Source organism: Lagopus leucura, unplaced genomic scaffold (genome assembly GCF_019238085.1).
Source record: "Lagopus leucura isolate 7727_CA_CO unplaced genomic scaffold, USGS_WTPT01 Super-Scaffold_100157, whole genome shotgun sequence".
NCBI classification, from domain to species: Eukaryota; Metazoa; Chordata; class Aves; order Galliformes; family Phasianidae; genus Lagopus; species Lagopus leucura.
The window spans coordinates 40,989,073-41,007,487 of NW_024962334.1; the positions used below are offsets into that span (position 1 = coordinate 40,989,073).

The following is an 18,415-nucleotide window of genomic DNA, read 5'->3' on the forward strand; positions in this document are numbered from 1 at the left end:
TCTGCAATAAATGGTTTTGTTATTTTGTTTGGATATTTTTCCAGAAAGATTACTGTTTCCCGTGCTGCTTAGGATGGATCTAATTAGTTTATGAAGAAAGTGTTAGTAGGGTAGCAGAACTGTGACTGTTATTTTGCAGCATGGAAAAAAGTGCTCCTTTGCCTTCATTGCTTTAGGAAGTCTGCATTTATACCAGATTTAATGTCTTCCTTTTTTCTTTTTAATGTAAGAAATGTCGTATTGTGTTCTTGAAAGAATGAATGTTTGACATTATTTTCAGTTAAGTTTTGGCAGTCTCGCAATTGCTGTGCGCGGAGATTGGTAAGCAACCACGAGTTTTGCTGAGTTAATGCTGTGTGGTTCTTAAAAGCATATTCAGTAAGGGAGTTGTCTGTGGTTTGTTTTGTCTTCAAATTTTCTCCCTCTGCAGCTTTTCTCTTATAACCTTCTTTACATTCAACACAACTGTATAGTCCTTTTTCTGATCTCTGAAGGAGAAGGGATTTACTGTAGTATCACATAGAAAGTATATATCTTTTATCAACTGTTCCCTTTTTGTTTGTGTTTTAAGACCTGGAGGTTTCCTTTACCCTCATAATGTCTTACTTAACCAGATGAGCTATTAATTCTGTAAATTTTTGTAGGTAAAAGACACTGCCCTCTGAGTAGGCTGTTGTAGAACAAGATTGATTACAAGTGACATTTAAAATAAGTAGTTATTGCCATAGAGTTGATGCTACACAAGCAAATCATAATTCCAGCAGCACACACACACACACACACACACACACACACAGAGAAAGGAATTTGCCCCACGTGGATGTTAACAATGTTTGTCACATCTGTCAGGAGGTGAGGTGATGTTTTTCATCCACTCCTGCTATCTGCATGTGCATTGTCTGCAGGGCACAGCTCAGCTTCAGAGTCATAGCTGCCGTATCACGTGCTTGCTGATACTTGCTGGGCACTGGGAATGCTGAGCTTGGTTTTCAAGTGTGGGAAGAGCATTCAAGGTAACTTGGCCTTACTGCGTGAACACGCTGCTAGGGCTTGCAGGTGTGGCAGCAATATTTGTGACAGGTGACAGGAGTGGCTAAGGAAGATGTGTTTGTCATTAGAAGATCTATTTTGGTAAATGGTGAGGCAGTTAGAAAGACGTCAGACAATGGCAGATACAGGGAAAAGCTTGATTTCTTAGTGTCTTGTAGAGTTTTGAAAGATTTTGGAAGCCAACACCAAAATAAACAGCTTGTTGAGAGGTGAGAAGAAGATTATAATTTGTAGTAGTGGCCAGGTGTATGTTTGCTGAATTTTATCAAGTTTGGCTTGTTTTCACAAATTATTTGAGGAGATTCTTTGGAAACTGCGCAGTTTGGTTTGTTTGGGAGATTGTTGTGCACCTGAAAACTGAAAAACACAGGTCCTTATTGCAGGCTGTTACCCAGGGCACCTGCATGTGACTGGCTGACACAGCACAGGATGTGCAGGAGCCTGGCCCCCTCTGGAGGTACCCTGATGGTGCCACCGGGCACTCAGATCTCTCACTAGTGGCTTAACCTCTCTAAATGGCTGATCCAGCCTTTGTTTTCAAGCTAAAGAAAACATTTGTTCGAATTAGACTGGAGCAGGATCTGTTGCAATGGGACAACGGAAAAGGGTTTCAAGCTAAAAGGGTGGAGATTTAGACTGGATGTATGGAAAAAGTTATTTACAGTAAGGGTAGTGAAGCACTGAAATGGGGTGTCCAGAGAGGTGGTGGATGCTGTGTCCTGGGAGTCATACAGGGTAAGGCTGGACAGGGCTCTGAGCACCTGATGGAGCTGTAGGTGTCCCTGTTCATTGCAGAGAAGTTGGACCAGATGACCCTTCAAGTTTATTTCCACTCAAACATTTCTATGATTCTTTGACTGCTGGATGTCAAAGCCAGGGGAAACAAATACTGCAAGCATCCAATGTCCTGGTAAGGCAGACAGCAGGGCATTCAGATTGGACCAGGCAGGGCAGTGAATATAAGGACGGTCGCAGGCTCTGGGTGCAGCAGTGGTGCAGATGGACCTGCCTGGATCTTGCTTTCCATCACTTCAGGAAAGCAAGGATTTATTGTTTGCTACAGCAGTGTTGCTATTATGAGCTGAGATGTAGACTGGTTCAGCCCCTGCTGCCTGAAACTGCAGTTTTGAGTCTCCTACTTCTGCTCTCCCATCTTGAATCCAACTTAGTAGAAGACGGATGGCAGCATGTTATCTGAGGAAGACCTGCTGAACTGACAACAAAGGGCCATATCCTCAGCAACCCCCAGCAGCAAGATTTCCTTTGCAGCCACGTGCGTTCATGGTGGGTTTCCCCTGCACAAGGATCAGCCCATCACGAGGTGAAAGCCCTGGATGGAGCACAGCTGCTCCCTCTCTGGGGCTGCCCTCCGCCCCGGGGCAGATGCACACCCTACTGAGGTCAAGGCAAGGTCTCCTCACTGGGATTTGTGGGAGAGATTTTAGCAATCAGCTGTTTCCCAGCAGTGTCTAATCTCTCAAGTTTACAAAAGAAGAATTACTCTGAATTGCAACCTAGGCAGAAGCGAGGAAGGAAGCACTTCAAAGATTTCCTTCTTTATAACATCCTCTGTTCCTGAGAGCTTTTGTCCTGCGGTCATGGAGCCCTTTGTGTTTCTCAGTGAACTGGCAGGCCGAAAGCCAAGGTGGCAAAGCAAACACAGCTCAGTGTGCCTCCAGCAGCACCTCATCCAGCAGCGCAGGCCTGGCCCTGGTGACTCACGCATTCCTGGCTCCAGCTCCTGCATTGCTGCTCACTTTGCAGCCCTTCTTTTTCAGGAATGAAGCTGGAAGAGTAAAGGCGAGCTTCCTGTTGAGCACAATCCGGGCCAAGCTCTGTGTGAGTTTGCTCTGGGATCAGTGCACTGATGGCTGCCCTGCACATGGTGGGACCCTCTGCAGCTGGCACTGGGGTGCAGGTGACTGCAGAGGCATGCTGGGCTGGGGCTGTGGAAGTGCTGAGGGATGCAGGAGAGACCTTGTGTTCCAGATCCAGCACAGCTCAGTGCCAATTGCCCTCCTTGATTCAGTTGTACTGTGCACCCAAGTACTTCTGAAAGAATGCACATAAGTGCTTTAATAGGAATAGTTCTTCAGAGTTCCAATCTCAAAGCAAATATCATAAGGTGGCAATTTTGATATAAGAAATATGAGTGTGAATATGTCACAAATGCAAATTTATAACAAATTTAATCTCCAGTAGAATTTTCACAGCACCCCCTTATGTCTCTCGGATGAGATATTAAAATCTCAATGTTCATTTTTAAGCTCAAAAGTGTTTTATGTAAAGATGGCTGTTCAAATTCAGGACTTTCGCCAGGCTGTCGATTTCCATTCTCCATATTTCTGTATCGCCACTAATTGTTCTTTTAAGATTATCACCACTGAAACTTTAATGCTATAAACCTTTAAGAGAAGGAACATTTGCTTTTCTAAGATGCTTTGCTTTTATTCTACTTGCTTATCCTTTCTAAGTGTTGACTGTTGCAACAGGAATGCTTTAAAGACTTTTTTCCAGTAAGTGCATTTTATGCTATACTGTTATGAGGGCTAATTCTGCAGAGCAACTCCTGTATTGATGCTGTTTTCAATGGAACAGAATAAACACTGAGGCAGTTCAGCATCCAAATACTGGAGCAGTTTTAAATATGTGAAAAACTTGGCAAAGCTTAATTTGCTGAGAAAATACTGCCATTTTCACAAGAAGTAATTGCACTTAGGGCTTTCTCAATAATAAGCAGCAATGACCTTCCAATTTTCCTTAAGAGTTAAAAAAGAAAATCTGGCCTTCTCCATTGTACAGAACATTTATATCAGATTGACACTTAAATTAATATAGTAGTATAGCATTTTATATCCAGAATGCGGAGGAATTTATAACAACTGTTTGACTTAGTTATAAATGGCAATTACTGCTTGTTTGGGAGCCTGAACTGCTGAAGCCCATAGGTAATCTGTTGTCAGAACCTATTATTGTTTAAGTTATTGTTGGGCATGAATTAAAGATTCGTTACTGTCAGGCTGAATACTGCTTCAGGACAGAGCTGAGGGCCAGCCAAGAACAAGGTCTGCTACAGTAGGTGTTGTTCAAATGGAAGTAATGAGGTCTGTAAACAAAGGCTCTATGAAAGAGCCTGCATCTGGGATATGCTGGTCACTTGAAGGATTAATGAAAGGCACAATGGGGCCAATGACATCTTGATGAGGTCATTTTTTCTTTAGAGAATACTGGGGTGAGGTCTTAGTGAGGACAAGCCAAGTGCAGGAGTGGAGAGATGAAGTAAAGGAGAAGAAAGATGATAAAGTGAAGGGATGTCTGGGAGCAAATGAAATGCAAGTGAGGGTAGGGAAAGGAAGAAGCCAAGTTAGACTGAAAAAGGATCATAATTAAAAATGAAACATGGCATACAGGTGTGCTAAGGATCAGAGGGTCCCTGCTGCTTCAGTGTGCCCCTTTGGTTTGTGGGGTGTTTTCTGTTTGTTGGATTTGTTTTTTTTCTTGTTTCTTCTTCTCTGGACTCTTTTCCTTTTACCCTTGGTGGGCTGGACTGGGAGAAGTGCCAACCATGATTCCCGAGTCATACTTAGGGAGGGAAGCCCCCTGCATCACGCAGGGCTGAAATGCATTTTGTCCAGCTTGCGTATAAGCTGTCTCAACTTTGTGGTATTCCAACCACTTCTAGCAGCTGACTTTGGGACTTCAGATCCAATTGCTGCATATTAAGATAACTACTTTTGCCTTGAAGAAAACTTCCCTTTTTTGTTTGTTTTTTTTTCTTTCTTTTTGTATAAAAATGTTGCTGTCTTGAAGTTCAAGAAAGCATCCAGTACATATTTGAATACTTCCATTAGTTGCAGCAATGGTATCACAGTTAGTTGGAAAATTCATACAAATTTTCCTACAGTTTTTTATTGCTGAGATATTCTTTGCAAAACACATGCAGAATGTTACAATTAATTCTACAATTTTTATGTTAATAGGCAAACTTTGGACCAGAAGTATGAAGGTTGCTTACAATATACTACATAAATTAGGCACAAAACAAGAGCCAATGGTACGACCTGGAGACAGGGTGAGTATCTCGGTGATTTGTAATTTCTAATAGTTCAGATGCCATCTCAACAAAGAGAGATTGAGGTATTTGGGGTGCCCAGAGGGAATTAATGCTGGGTGCTGAGGGCAGTTTGCCTTTCACTCAGGAAAGGGCTGATCATTCAGACAGATGTTTTGAATTGTGTATTAAATCATTTGAGCTAGTATCTGCTGAATAGTAAGTTGAAGTTGTGGCAACATCAGCAATAAACGTTCCCATGGAAAGTGATTTTTGGACATAGAGCAGCTGTCTGTTTAGCAGAAGTTTGCATATAGAGCCTGGAGGTGTTGTGTGGTTTAAAACTTACTTACTAATGACTTCGTAGTTGTTAAGGTGGTAGAAACAAGAGAAACATAGTGGAGGACAAAGGCAAACAAAGGAAGAGCATTTTGGCAGCCAGTTAAATAAATAAATTACCCGGACTGGTAAGGTGGAGTGTATTTCCATTTCTTGTTCCTGACTGATTCAGTTGCTGCTCAAAGCTGAATCTAGGTGAATGGATAACATGCATAGACGGCAAACAAGGGTTACAGAGCTAGTCTACCTTCATGCTACCCCTTTTCCTTGCCAGAATGTGTATCCAAATTTCCACTGGTCTCATTCTGTGTTGGCTTTAAGCTATGGAACAGAGATTCCAGAACAAAGCTGTCAGAAATGCACATTTTAGAAATGACTTTGTAGTTTGAGTTTTGAATGTGAAATTAAGGATTTCTATTCCAAAGTATGATAGCAGTCCTCAAATTGCTGGTTCACTGGGTTCCCTTGTGCCATATGTGAGAAATGTGTCGATGTACATTATATTTTTCTTACGGCTTCAAAAATGAAAGCGTGCAGTAATACTTCCCAGAAGTAAAAAAAAAATAAATTTAAAAGTGAAACCTGACAGTCCTTTTTTTGTTTCTTTTGGAAATAAGTCATAAAGCATTTAACTAAAGGATCTCTAGATCCTTAATCTAAATTGCTTCCAATGACAGCATTCAGACAGCAAGATCTGAAGAATCTCTTTTGCTTGATTTACAAGCGAGTCTAAGCAGCAGCAGCAGAACCAAGTTGTTCAAGTGTAGGCATTACGAGAATCCACCCAGAAGGCTGTAAAAGGAATCAAGTTCAGAAATGGGTAGAGACATGTGCATCTCTCTCTATGTTGTCTACCAACCGCCCATCTTTGTATTAACTTAGTGCAACAACCACTGACATCTCCTAGCATTAAGAAAGGACTTGTAGATAATTCAGTCTGAAAGCTGGAAGTTCAGCTAGCACAGGACACATACTGAACAAATTGCAGTTCTTCTAAAATAGGTCTACCTTGATTATGGTGAAGCAAATGTTTATAGCTGAGCGCTGAAAGCATATGCTTTGTGTTGTAAAAGCATCTTGCCTAACATATCTGTGTAACGGAAACACAATCATTTGAAACGACTTTATGTTGAGGATGAGGTGTCACAGTACTGCTGATGTTTTAGGCTATTATTGTGGCTGTTATCCCCCTGTTGTAATAACATAAAAGCTTTCTGACCTCTTTGAAGGTGACTTTTTATTCTAAATAATGTATTTTGTGTGACAGCAGCTAGAGGTACTTTTGAAATACCAAATGAAATACAGGTGCATATTTGTGATCTTTTCTAAATCAGAGGGTAATTGTTTCCTTATGCTAATATGATATCAAACTCAGAAAGGGGAAAACTTTTCCCCTTGAAAAGCATCTTCTATCAATACAATCTCTATTTTTCATGGCTGCTGTTACATCACTCCTTAGTTTCTTTGTCTGAGCCAAAAGAATAAGTGTATGAGCCTGTATTTGATTCTCTGATTCTGATATAATTATAGTACATGAAGAACTGCATTTGCCTGTTACAGAAACTTCAAAAGTTCAACCTTGTGTCACCTCAGACAGCTGCCTGGAAATTAAGCTTTCTCTCTAAAATATCTGCCAGATAACCAGATTCTCGACAATGTGCTGTGTATTTTGTTTTCCTTCAGCCTTATCCCTTTTGGCTGTTACACTATTTATTTGTTTGGTGCAGCTCTGTTAGTGATTAATGTCTTTTGAAGAGGAAGTTAGTGCCTTATTCCCACTAGACTTCAGCAAGAGTTTTTCACCTCTGTCAGCTCCTTTGAAAAGATTCTCAACCACAGTTTCACTGTGTGTATGTAAACAAAGAGCAAAACAAAACCAACAATCCTCAGTGTACCTTTTGGGATCATTCAACGTCTTTTAGATGTTCACTGGGCTCAGCAAACTCTGCTATCCCTGCAGTGTACCAAGCAAAAACCCTTTCCTTCCATTTCCCTTGCGGATGTTTATGGTTTGTGTTCAGAGAATATATGCACTAACTGCAAAGCCATCTCGAGTAGTTGTATTGTTCATGTCCTAGCTTACAGACATGATAGCAGTGTATTTTCTCTGAAGTTTCTGAAGTTACAATCTTCTGCTTAAAAACAAAGATATTTTTGACCCACTTGGCCATAGTTCGATTCCTTTTAGCTTAAAGGAATCCATTTAATTTATGGAAGGCAACTGTTTTGATACCATAAGAAAATACAGAAAACACTTCTAAACTATAGCAACTGACTCTTGGACAGTACATAAAAACAGTGTTTTTGCTCTGAGACATTGAAACATGCAATTCCTACAGATGTCAAATCAGTTAAAACTGAAGACTTGTTGACAGTTTCAGCAAATTTTAAGGTGCTGTGATAGTTCATTCTGATCTTGTGTGCAAACTCAAAGGAGTTAAGATAGAAATTATGTGCAGTGCCTCTTGCATGCTGTTTCAGGTTCCAGCCTCTGAGGTCATTAACAAGTAATTGATGGCAAGGAGAGGTGTGGACTCTCTAGGCTACTAAATCCATAGCTAGACTGTGCTCTCACATATCCCCATCCATTTTGTACCTGGAGGATCTAAAGAGATTGTAGTGTCCATGGAAGTTAGCTGCCCAGTTTGCACATTTAGGGAAGATGGGCACCAAGTGGGCATGCAGGTGATTTTCTGTATATGATATTTTATCTAGAATAGGGTGGGGTAGGGTAAGGTAGGGTGGGTAGGATACGGTAGTTCATTTGAAAGGAAAATACAAAGATCATTGAGTCCAATTGCATGACCTCTTCAAGGCCAAAAGTGAAAGCAGTATTATTGAGTGTATTGTCTGAATGCCTGCTGAACGCTGACAGGCACAGAGCATCAACTACCTCACTAGGAAGCCTGTTCCAGTGTCTGAGCAACCTGACAGTAAAGAATTTTTTCCTGTTGTCCAGTCTGACCATTCCCTGGCACAGCTTTGTGCATTCATGTTATGATGCACAACGTCATTTATGATCAATAACGTCAATAACGTCAGTTATGATGAGCAGAGACCGACACCTTCCTCTGCACATCTCCTCATCAGGAATTTGTAGGGACCCATGAGGTTACCTCTGGGCATCTTTTCTCCAAACTAGACAAACCAAGTGTCCTCAACCTCTACACATAGGATATACCTTCCAGCCCTTTTACCAGCTTTATGGTATGTTGCCAGCTTGGATGTGACATTCACTTTTCTAGACATCATTTGGTTGTGTTCACTAACGACACAGAAACTTCTATGCTTGGAAACAGTCCAGTCCTAAAATAAGATTATTGTGTGAGGCAAAGCCTCAGGAGACAAAATGTAATTGTTACTGATTGACATAATGATATAGTAGGTCTGGGTAATCAGAACTGTTTTCAGTAACTTAAAGGAAATACTAAATTAGAATGTAAAATTATTTCATTTGCTTGGTTATTTAATATCTGCAAAGCAATCAGTAAATTGAGAATCAGATGAAAGATATTGTCAATGTAGGAAACAACGCGTCACGAAAATGTTTAACTACGACCTAAGTGAAAACGTTCATAAAAGGAATGTGTGTCAGAAGAAATTCCTTCTGACTCCTCATTCATCCTTCATTAGGTATTTGAATGATTATTACTGAAATGTTTCTGTAATCACCTCTCCAGAAGGAAGATGGAAACTCCAACCATTGTCAGTTGAGGCCCATAATAAAACATGCGTTTCAGGAACTCTTTAACACATGTCTCTTTGTTTCAGGTAACACTTGTATTCCCTAACAATGATCCTGCTGCTTTCATGGTAGCATTTTATGGCTGCCTGCTTGCAGAAGTTGTCCCTGTCCCTATCGAAGTGCCACTTACAAGAAAGGTAGGGAACCAAATCTCTGTATTGCATTTTAAAACTTGTCAGAATGAATCATGACCAAGCCTAAGTTTTGATTATATTTTTGTGAGTAACTAGCCCTGACTGTACAGATACAAAGATAGCGTTGTGTGGTGAGTTGTATATAGTTCCTTCTTTTTTGGGATGGCAAATGTCAAGATGTGCCTGCAGTTGCAGCAAATGCTGGAGGGCTGCCTGGGAAAGGAGAAGAAAATTTTACAAGAGAACAGTTCTGCCAGCCTTACATGCAATAATCTTTGCAGCATCTCCAAGCATAGTGATGTTGGCTACTGACGAAGAATCACTGGCAGCAACTGCTGATTTTCTACCTGTCCCTGCAACCAAAGCTATAATACCACTAGTTCTGTGTATGCAACTTCAGAGCATTTAGGGAAATGCCTTCTCCTGTGCCTGTATCTGCATTTGTATCCTGAAGCTTCTGTCACCACTGTCATCTCTGCCAAGGGTTGCCTTTGAGCAAAATGAGTTTGAGAATTCTCGTCACAGAGCCAATTCATAAACAAAACTGACCACAGCAAAAAAGGTTTCTCAGATGCAGTATTGGTCCAGATTCCACTGTTAGTTCCTTTGAAGGTGTTAGCAGGCAAGTAGGGCTGTTTCAGATTGAAAATATGCTTGGGGGTAATGAGGGGAGGGGGCTCAGTGGTGTAGATGAACCACAGCTGGAAAGCTCATACTGATGCTGATGAACATACATTTTTTTTTGAGGATGCATACCTTTGAGGCTGTAAATATATTTATTCCAAACTCTTTTTGTCATGTCCTCTTAATTTTAGCTTGGCTGGAAGCAAAGTTTGTTCTAAGGTACTCCTAATCATCCCTTATGTAATGCCTTTGTTATTAGTTAGCTCCAATAATGCCTAACTTTAATTGTTTGGTCTGGAATTGTCCGTGCAACACATCTTCCTTAATCTTCTTTGTGGTATAAGCTAATGCTAGTTATTTGTAAAATGTTATATTTGAGTGCTCTGAGGAGAGGACTGGACTGTGGAATGACTGTAATGATCTTATCAGAATCATGCTGCATTTGCATCAAGCTATCACCGTGCTTTCACATTTGAGTGCAGCACTATAAGGTAATTTGAAGTAGTAACATAAGGTGAGAATTATTTCTATAAAGAGATTTTACATGCATCAACAAAATAAGGCAAGTAGACTGCATCCATTGGAAGGTCATACGGAATGTTCACAAAGGTAGCTCTACTTTCATTCCACAAAAAAGAAGCAACATGTCTTTTAGGGATAAAGAAATCTAGTATGTCTTTCCTTGTTAGTTATTTTCCTAAGCATAATCGCATATTAAAATACATGGATAGATGTAAAATGTATTTATTTTAGAACATCTGATACCATATCTGTCCAGTAAGCTATAAAATCCAGCTGTCCAAGCAATCTGATCTAGCTGTGCACGTCCCTGTGCATTGCAGGGAAGTTGGACTAGATGACCTTTAGAGATCCCTTTCAACTCTGAGGATTCTATGATTCTCCAATGAAATACCCTATGTCAAATGAATAACTTACCCCAATTTGGCTTCACCCCGTGTTTTTTTAGTATGTGCATATGTATGTGTATAAAAATAGGCACACATGCAGATACGTATATATTTATATAAGGCAATAACTACAGACTCAGTCTGTTTAACTATTGCCAGGATCATTCCATAATGTTTAAATATTGCATTGATAAAACAATAACAAAGATGTCAGCAGTAAAATTAAAAAGCAACATGATATGTCATCTATAAATAAAACTATGCAATCTCACAGCATATACTATTACAAATATTTCTGCATTTGTTTATGTGGAGCAGGAACTGGAGTGGAAGCAATGAGATGAAAATCATGTTCTGAGTAGTCCCAGAAGGAATACCTCTGTTTGGTCAAATGGCAGCAGATCGCTTCTGGCATCCGTGGGAAGATGTCATTTATGTCATCACACAATGGCCTAGGCTGTTCTTTTGTAATTTATCATCATTTGTTCTCTTTTCTTCACACTTCAGTAAGTTCTGGCAGTGTACGTTTTTTGGTTTGTGTTTTGGAAGACAAATGCAAACCAACAAACAGACCAATAATTGTATTATAGGCTAATATAGACTTAGAAAATAGCAAGTCAATGTAGATGATCTATTTCAGGGAGTTAGATTATGAGCTCATCTTTAAGATTAAAAATGTGTGTTAGTAGCTTTAATAATGTTCTGCATCTTCATAAGGAAGAGTTTTTCACAGCTCCTTGCAAATTATGCTTGACAGTTCAAAATTGAACAGAAATATTTGCAGCCAGGTAGTATTTTGGCTTATATGTTACTTTGCAGGCATCTGTGCACATATGAAACTAAAGCCTGCAGCCCATATATTTTGTGTGTATTCCCTATCTTTGTATCATGAGTGTAATTTCTTTTAGCTTTTGACAGTTTATTTTCAGGTTCATTACTAGCTGAGGGTCCATCTCATGCTCTTTCCTTCTGTATCACATCTTCGTGTTGAGCTAGAAGTACTCTGCTTCCCCAGAGAACTTTAGGAGATGTGTCTGACATGGCAGCTGGGATGGATTGCCTGAATTCCCAGCCACCAAGTCTTCAGTTTTGTTTATTCTCAGAACACTTCCTGATCTTTAGCAAGGATCCAGGGGTTGGAATTTGTGTCAGCATGGTTTGGGCTCTTTGCAATTCGGAAATCAGATCTAAAATTAAAAACTGCAATCCCAGGCTTTTTTTTTTTTTTTTTTTACATCAAGACTAACTCTTCATTCTAGAAGTATTCAGGCACTTTACAGTCACTGTAGCAATAGAGTAACCATAATGTGTGGGTTTTTTTTTTCTTTTTTTGTATTTATTTAAAAATATGTTTTTTATTTCTTTTTCTTCAGATTTTGCAGGATATATTTTATTCCATTTGATGAGCACCATGAAATTTATTCTACTACTCTGATACAGCCAGGGGAGTTAATCTGTTTTAATCTTAAAGTAATGTTTTTGCTCTCCAAGCACATTCGTAATCATGCTCAGTCACACACTGAATATAAGAATGGTGATTCTATGTAGATCCTTATGGCCTTTTGTCACAGTTGGTGAAGATTTGTAGCAGGTTATGACATGAAAGCATATAAAAATCTATTTCTCAGTCACTGTTTCATAGCCTGATAGGCTTGATGCTAAGTGTGCTTCTCCAGTTTCTAGCTGACAACACGATTTTAAAGTACACTTGCTTGTTTTCATAGCAAATTTGGTGATTCTCACTCCAGGGCAATTCTTAAAAAAAAAAAAAAAGCAACGTTTTTTAAAGAGTAAAAGTGGTATTTCAGGAGCTCTTTATAGTAATCCTGAAAACTTCAGTTAAAGCTGTAACGGCAGCCAGAGAATGATATCTTTTTGAAGAGCCCCTCTCTTTCATTTGATGGCAGAATTTTGTTCCATTGGAAATATGTCTCAATGTTTTTTCTCATATTCGGACATCTTCAGGACTTGAGATAAAACGTGTTTCCTCTCTGCTTTAGTTATTATTGCACTGTGTCTGATATACTGCTATGTATATAATTTTCTATGCAATGTCTTCTGACAACAACTCACCTTCCTGCACTGGATGTAAAACAATTGTTATATTTTTCCTTTTGGTGGCACAGCCTTTCAGCCCCAGCCACAGCCAAACCCTGGTGCACTCTGCTGGAACTGCATCAGCACTGTGCCCACATCATGCTCCCTATGCTCTGCAGCAGCCGTGTACTAGGCACAGGCCCTTGCTCAGTTGGCCACCATAAATCTGTGGTCCCTTAGACTCTGCATTTTCTTTTTATGCTTCCAAGTTTAGGAAATTGTAGTTTCCTAGAGAGAACCAACATCTAATATTTTAGGAGGAGGTTTTTCACACAGAGGGTGGTGAGGCACTGGAACAGGTTGCCCAAGGAGGTTGTGGGTGCCTCATCCCTGGAGGCATTCAAGGCCAGGCTGGATGTAGCTCTGGCAGCCTGGTCTGCTGGTTGGTGACCCTGCCCATGGCAGGGGGGTTGAAACTATATGATCTTTGAGGTCCTTTTCGACCCAGGCCATTTTATGGCCCCCTGCCAGAAATAACAAATGTCCTCTTTTATTAAGACTTTTTGACATTAAAACCACTCGTAGTTGTAGATTTCACATGCAAATCATAGCCAGATAGCAAAGCACTCTTTCTGATGAGACAGCTGTTTTCTTCCTCTTAAAGCCAGCTGTGAAAATTGCATCTGCTTTGTGTTTAATTTTTTATTAATGTCTTTGATGGTTGTATGTTTTAAATGGAGGGTTTTCTCAATTCATTTTCACTTTTGTTTCTAAAGTGCTGGTGCACCAGAAGGATGCCCTGTTTGTTCTTTGCCAGCAAATGCTTGTCAGCGCAAAGGCAAATGGAGTTCAAATAAGCATTGTAACAAAACACAAGATTAGTTCAGCATTGCCACCTAATTCTCGTTTTGAAACCAGTCTGGAACATGAACTGGACAGGAGTAACCTTTATCAGCCCAGCCTTTGCACTGGCTGTCTCTTCTTTCCTTCCATATTAGATAAGGACGTGCGCTCTCACTTGCAGAGAAAGGAACATAATTGTTTTCCTTCACACAAATCCTCTCACAAAGCATTACAGAAATGACATTAACTGCATACTGAAATGCAGCCACACGTGGCATTTTTTTTTCCTGACAATGAATTATCATTCTCTGCAGCAGCAAGAAGACAATTTGCCTCCAGGTAGAGGTGAAAACCTTCAGGGAACCTATAATAAAAGTCGTTAGAGAACTTTGAATGGCTGCCTACAGCAGAGAGGATTTCCGTCTTGCTTCATCTGAAGGCTTGATCTCCCTAGGTGTGTGCAGACATCATCTGAAGCTGAGCAGACCTCATTTTTTGTACCTCAGCAAGTGCTCTGCCATCTGGAAATGTGAAATGGTAGCTCTGAAGCCAGCATTTGGCCTCAGAGCTCATGCTGTAATACTTGAGCTGTATCTTCTGCCTTCCACCTTCACTACTTGCTGTTTCAAGCTGTAAGTTGTGGAGGCAACTGTCTCCCTGCCTGTGCAGGTTGGACTGTGCTGGTTCAGTGGTTTCACCTGGGCACTGTTGGACCTCTGAGGCTTTTTCCACCCCTGAAAAATTCAGCAAATTAAGGTGTGTGTGGCAAGTGAGAGTTCACCGAATTAGCAGATTAACATTAATTAACAAAATAGCAAATAATGCTGCTGAGAAAACTATATGTCCTGAAAATATAAGTAGATGATTTGATTTCTTTTTTTTTTTTTTTTTTTTTTTACTTATAAGGCACTTTTTGGCACCGTGGATGTTTGTTTTACATTCCTAAGAAGGGACAAAGACAGCTGGTCCCTGAAAGGGGCAAGAATTGATGCTTGAAGTCAGAAGTCTTTTTCTTTGCCCGCATAGAATCTTTGACTGCTTCACACAAACAACTCTATTTTCAGCTCAGATCTCACTACAAGAAGGATATTGAGTCTACTCCAACCTAGGTGATTCTGGTTCTATATGCGTATTTTGAGGTGCTTCAGAAAGCAAATATGATTTTATTTTTCCTCTGGTCTCCTTGATACCTCATTTTAGCCTAATCTATTTGACTACAAAAATCTGCAGTAAAAATTAGTCAGATATACTTTGGGACTTTATTATGCAGCCTTGCTTTGAATAAATCAATGTATTAAGGCAACTGTTCTGTATTTCTGGTTGCTTCTTGTGCATACATCTGCTCTGCTGAAGAGCCTAATGGATAGATGTAAAGTTCATGAAAGAATCATAACAGGACACTGTGTGTAAAGCTGACATACTGCTGTGGAAGCACAGCAGCTCTTAAGTAACAACTATGGCCTAGACTTGAAAATCGTTACATGACTTTTTAGCCTCCATGCCCATATCCTCTTGATGACAGTAAAACATAATGTGCTTTCTCTAATGGGCACTTGACTATCTGAAGTGCTCCTGAAACGTGTGTACAGCTACTCAATGAAAAGTTTATTGACAAATCAGATTAGATCAACAAACAGTGATGCTGTCACCACTGTGCATCTGCCGTATTATCTCTAAAGCTGAAAGCATTCTCCAGGAGGAAGTATCTGTAAGCTGTGTATTATTTCCTAGAATCTTCATGGAATCACAGAATTGCAGAACGGTTGAGGTTAGAAGGGACCTCACTGGATGTCATCTTGTCCAATCCCACTGCTTAAGCAGGGACATTAGTGCAACCTATTTGAGTGCTTGATTAGTCTCACAGTAAAAAGGCATTCCTTTATATTCAGATGGAACCTCCCATGTTTCAGTTTGTATGAACTGATGACCTTTCCCCTGAATCTTTTCTTCTCCAGGCTATACAGTCCCAGTTCTCTCAGGCTTTCCACACAGGAGAAATGCTCCAGTCCCTTCATCATCTTTGTGGCCCTTCGTTGGACTCTCTAAAGTTTCTCTATATGTTTGTTCCTTGTACTGGAGGGCTCAGGATCTGACACAGTACACTAGATGGGGCTTCATCAGTGCTGAGTAGATGGAAGGGATCGCCTTGCTTGACCTGCTGGCAGCTTTGCCTAATGCAGCCAAGTATGCCATTGGCCTTCTTTTCACAAGAGCACGTTACTGACTCATGTCCAGTTGGTGTCCACCAGGATCCCCAGATCCTTTTCTACAAATCTTTCCAACTGGATGGCCTCCAGCATGTCCTGGTGCCTTGTTCTTCCACAGGAGCTGGACTTTGCATTTCTTGTTGAACCTCATGAGCTTTCTTCCTCCCTTGTCTCCAGCCTGCACAGGTCCCCCTAGGTAGCAGCACAGTCCTCATGGATATCAGCCACTCCTCTCAGGCACTTCTTATTTCCGAGCAGTTCAGAAAGCAGACACCATCTAATGCCTTCAACATATTGTATGATTTATATTGTTTGAGCTGAGAAAATATCTAGGTTGTGGAATGCCGTTGTCAATTTGCAGATTGGTTTTTCTAATCATTTAAATTGCTTCAAGGAAAGAGACTGTTTTCCTCTCAAGATAATATGCCAAAGGGCAAAAATGTTTCCAGCCTGCAGTCACTTCTGATCAATTTTGTGTGTTGTTTTCATTTTGACTTCTATCAGGACGCAGGAAGCCAACAGATAGGCTTTTTGCTTGGGAGCTGTGGAGTTACTGTGGCCTTGACAAGTGATGCATGCCATAAAGGACTGCCTAAAAGCCCCACAGGGGAGATACCACAGTTTAAAGGTAAGCTATCTCTTGTTTACAGTGGATGTCTTAAAATTTACTACAACAGTCATTGTATTTGTTTACTTGGAGTGGGTGAAATTAAATTCTAAATTCAGCTTACGTGCAGCCAGGACCCATAACACATCGCGTGCCACAGGAGCAGCCACGGCTGTTAGGGTGCTGTTGCCCAGCTGTGTGTTATTGGGCCATTGTTACACATTGCTGCTCCCTGTTTCTAGCTGCCAATGGGTGTAATTTGCTTCATGGCCAGCTCAGCTGGGCTACCAAAACCGTCATCAGTCCCAAGATACAGTCAGCCAACAGATTTTGTGCTATAGTAGATGAGAAGCGTTCAGACAATTCAGTCCTATAGCTTAGAGGTTGGGACTGTAACCTCAGGTAAGAGCACGGTAATAAACTATTTGGGTCAGTAACAGCTTAAACTGCCTGGCTATTTCTTCGGGGTTGTCTGAGCGCTCCTCAGCGCTTGGTAGCTGTGTTAAGAAAGCCATTTTGAAAAATCTTTTTTTTCCATGCTACACTGAGGTTTAAAAGCGGAACTGTTTAGATAATGGTGATGTGGATATCCAGGAAAAAACTTCGGCCGGGAAGAATTTTGTTGTGTCTTGTCCTGCAGAAGCTCAACAATAGCTGACTTTTCTTTGTGACTGTGTCTCAGGCTGGCCAAAGCTGCTGTGGTTTGTCACAGAGTCTAAACATCTCTCCAAGCCTCCTCGTGACTGGTTCCCACATATCAAAGATGCAAACAATGACACAGCTTACATCGAGGTGAGTTAATGAAGACTCATCTTCCTTTGAATCATTGCATATGGCACTTCTGCATTAGATAAACATAATTATTCATTTGCTAGTCTCAGAAGCGAAGAACATCCTGTGTTAGTCTGTTAGTAAGTAATATTTTCTAATAAAATCCTGTAGATTGATTTCAGAAAAGTTAATGAAATGTTAAATTGTATTTCAGGAGTTTTTAACATTGATGTTTTATGTCATCTACGCAACTGTCACAATATTACATTAAATTTGCCTTGACCAACCTAGGTCTCGTTCACAATGTGTACTTGCCCAGCAGCACTGAGATATACAGACAGCAAGCTTCACAAGGAAGCTTCAGTTCTCATATCTCACCCTTCAGACCCTTTGAAAAAGAAGGAACTTCTTGTTCAAAAGCTTGTCTGTGACATACTGCTTTGTGAGTCACACTCTTCCCATAAGACCAACATCAAGAAGGGAAAATTAGCAATGCTGTTAGGCTTAATTTTTCTCTTATTATTTTTCCATTCTTCTACTTCTGTGTAAATTCAAATGTTTTGAATTCAGTGGTGTTAGCACTGAATTTAAATGACTATTCAAAGGAATAAGTCCAAGGAAAGATATTTCCTGCCTTTGCACAGTCAGAACACTAGGTTCAAGGAACAGAAATAAGTCCATTTTCAGTCTTGTTGATTATCTTCATTATGGAGAAAGAGAAATGTTTAATTTGTTTTAATTGGGACTGATAGTTTTCAAACTCTTGCATAAAGTTGCAAAAATTGCCATGATCATCAGCAGTGATCTCTTTTCTATGCTGCTTTCTCTTGATTCTCATACTCTTGCAGTCAAACAGCTTGTGTCTTTCAGAATATATATATAGAGATAGATTATTATAGAGTCCAACAGTGATTCTGTCATCAGCTCTTATTCCATGTCATATATGTCACAGAAGGGAGTTCAGATTTATTAGCTGGCCTATAAAATCTAACATGTTAACATTGAGCAGACTGAACTAGGTTTTTCTCTGCCAAATTTAGCCAGTCCTTTAGCCATTAACATGGTCAGAATTCTTAGAATCGTTTTTCCCCAATGCCAG

General features: G+C 40.3%; 1 protein-coding gene across 7 annotated transcripts in view; it reads left to right on the forward strand.

Moving 5' to 3' along the window:
• Positions 1-18,415, forward strand: part of DIP2C (disco interacting protein 2 homolog C) — a 291,284-nt gene that overhangs the window by 196,014 nt on the left and 76,855 nt on the right. For 6 of the 7 annotated variants that reach the window (XM_042888242.1, XM_042888244.1, XM_042888243.1 and 3 more), the window contains 4 exons: positions 5,031-5,122; positions 9,212-9,322; positions 16,443-16,566; positions 17,228-17,337. In XM_042888242.1, the coding sequence (XP_042744176.1) occupies positions 5,031-5,122; positions 9,212-9,322; positions 16,443-16,566; positions 17,228-17,337 (437 nt within the window). The remainder of the gene's footprint in view (positions 1-5,030; positions 5,123-9,211; positions 9,323-16,442; positions 16,567-17,227; positions 17,338-18,415) is intronic. The other variant, XM_042888245.1, reaches the window with a different exon arrangement.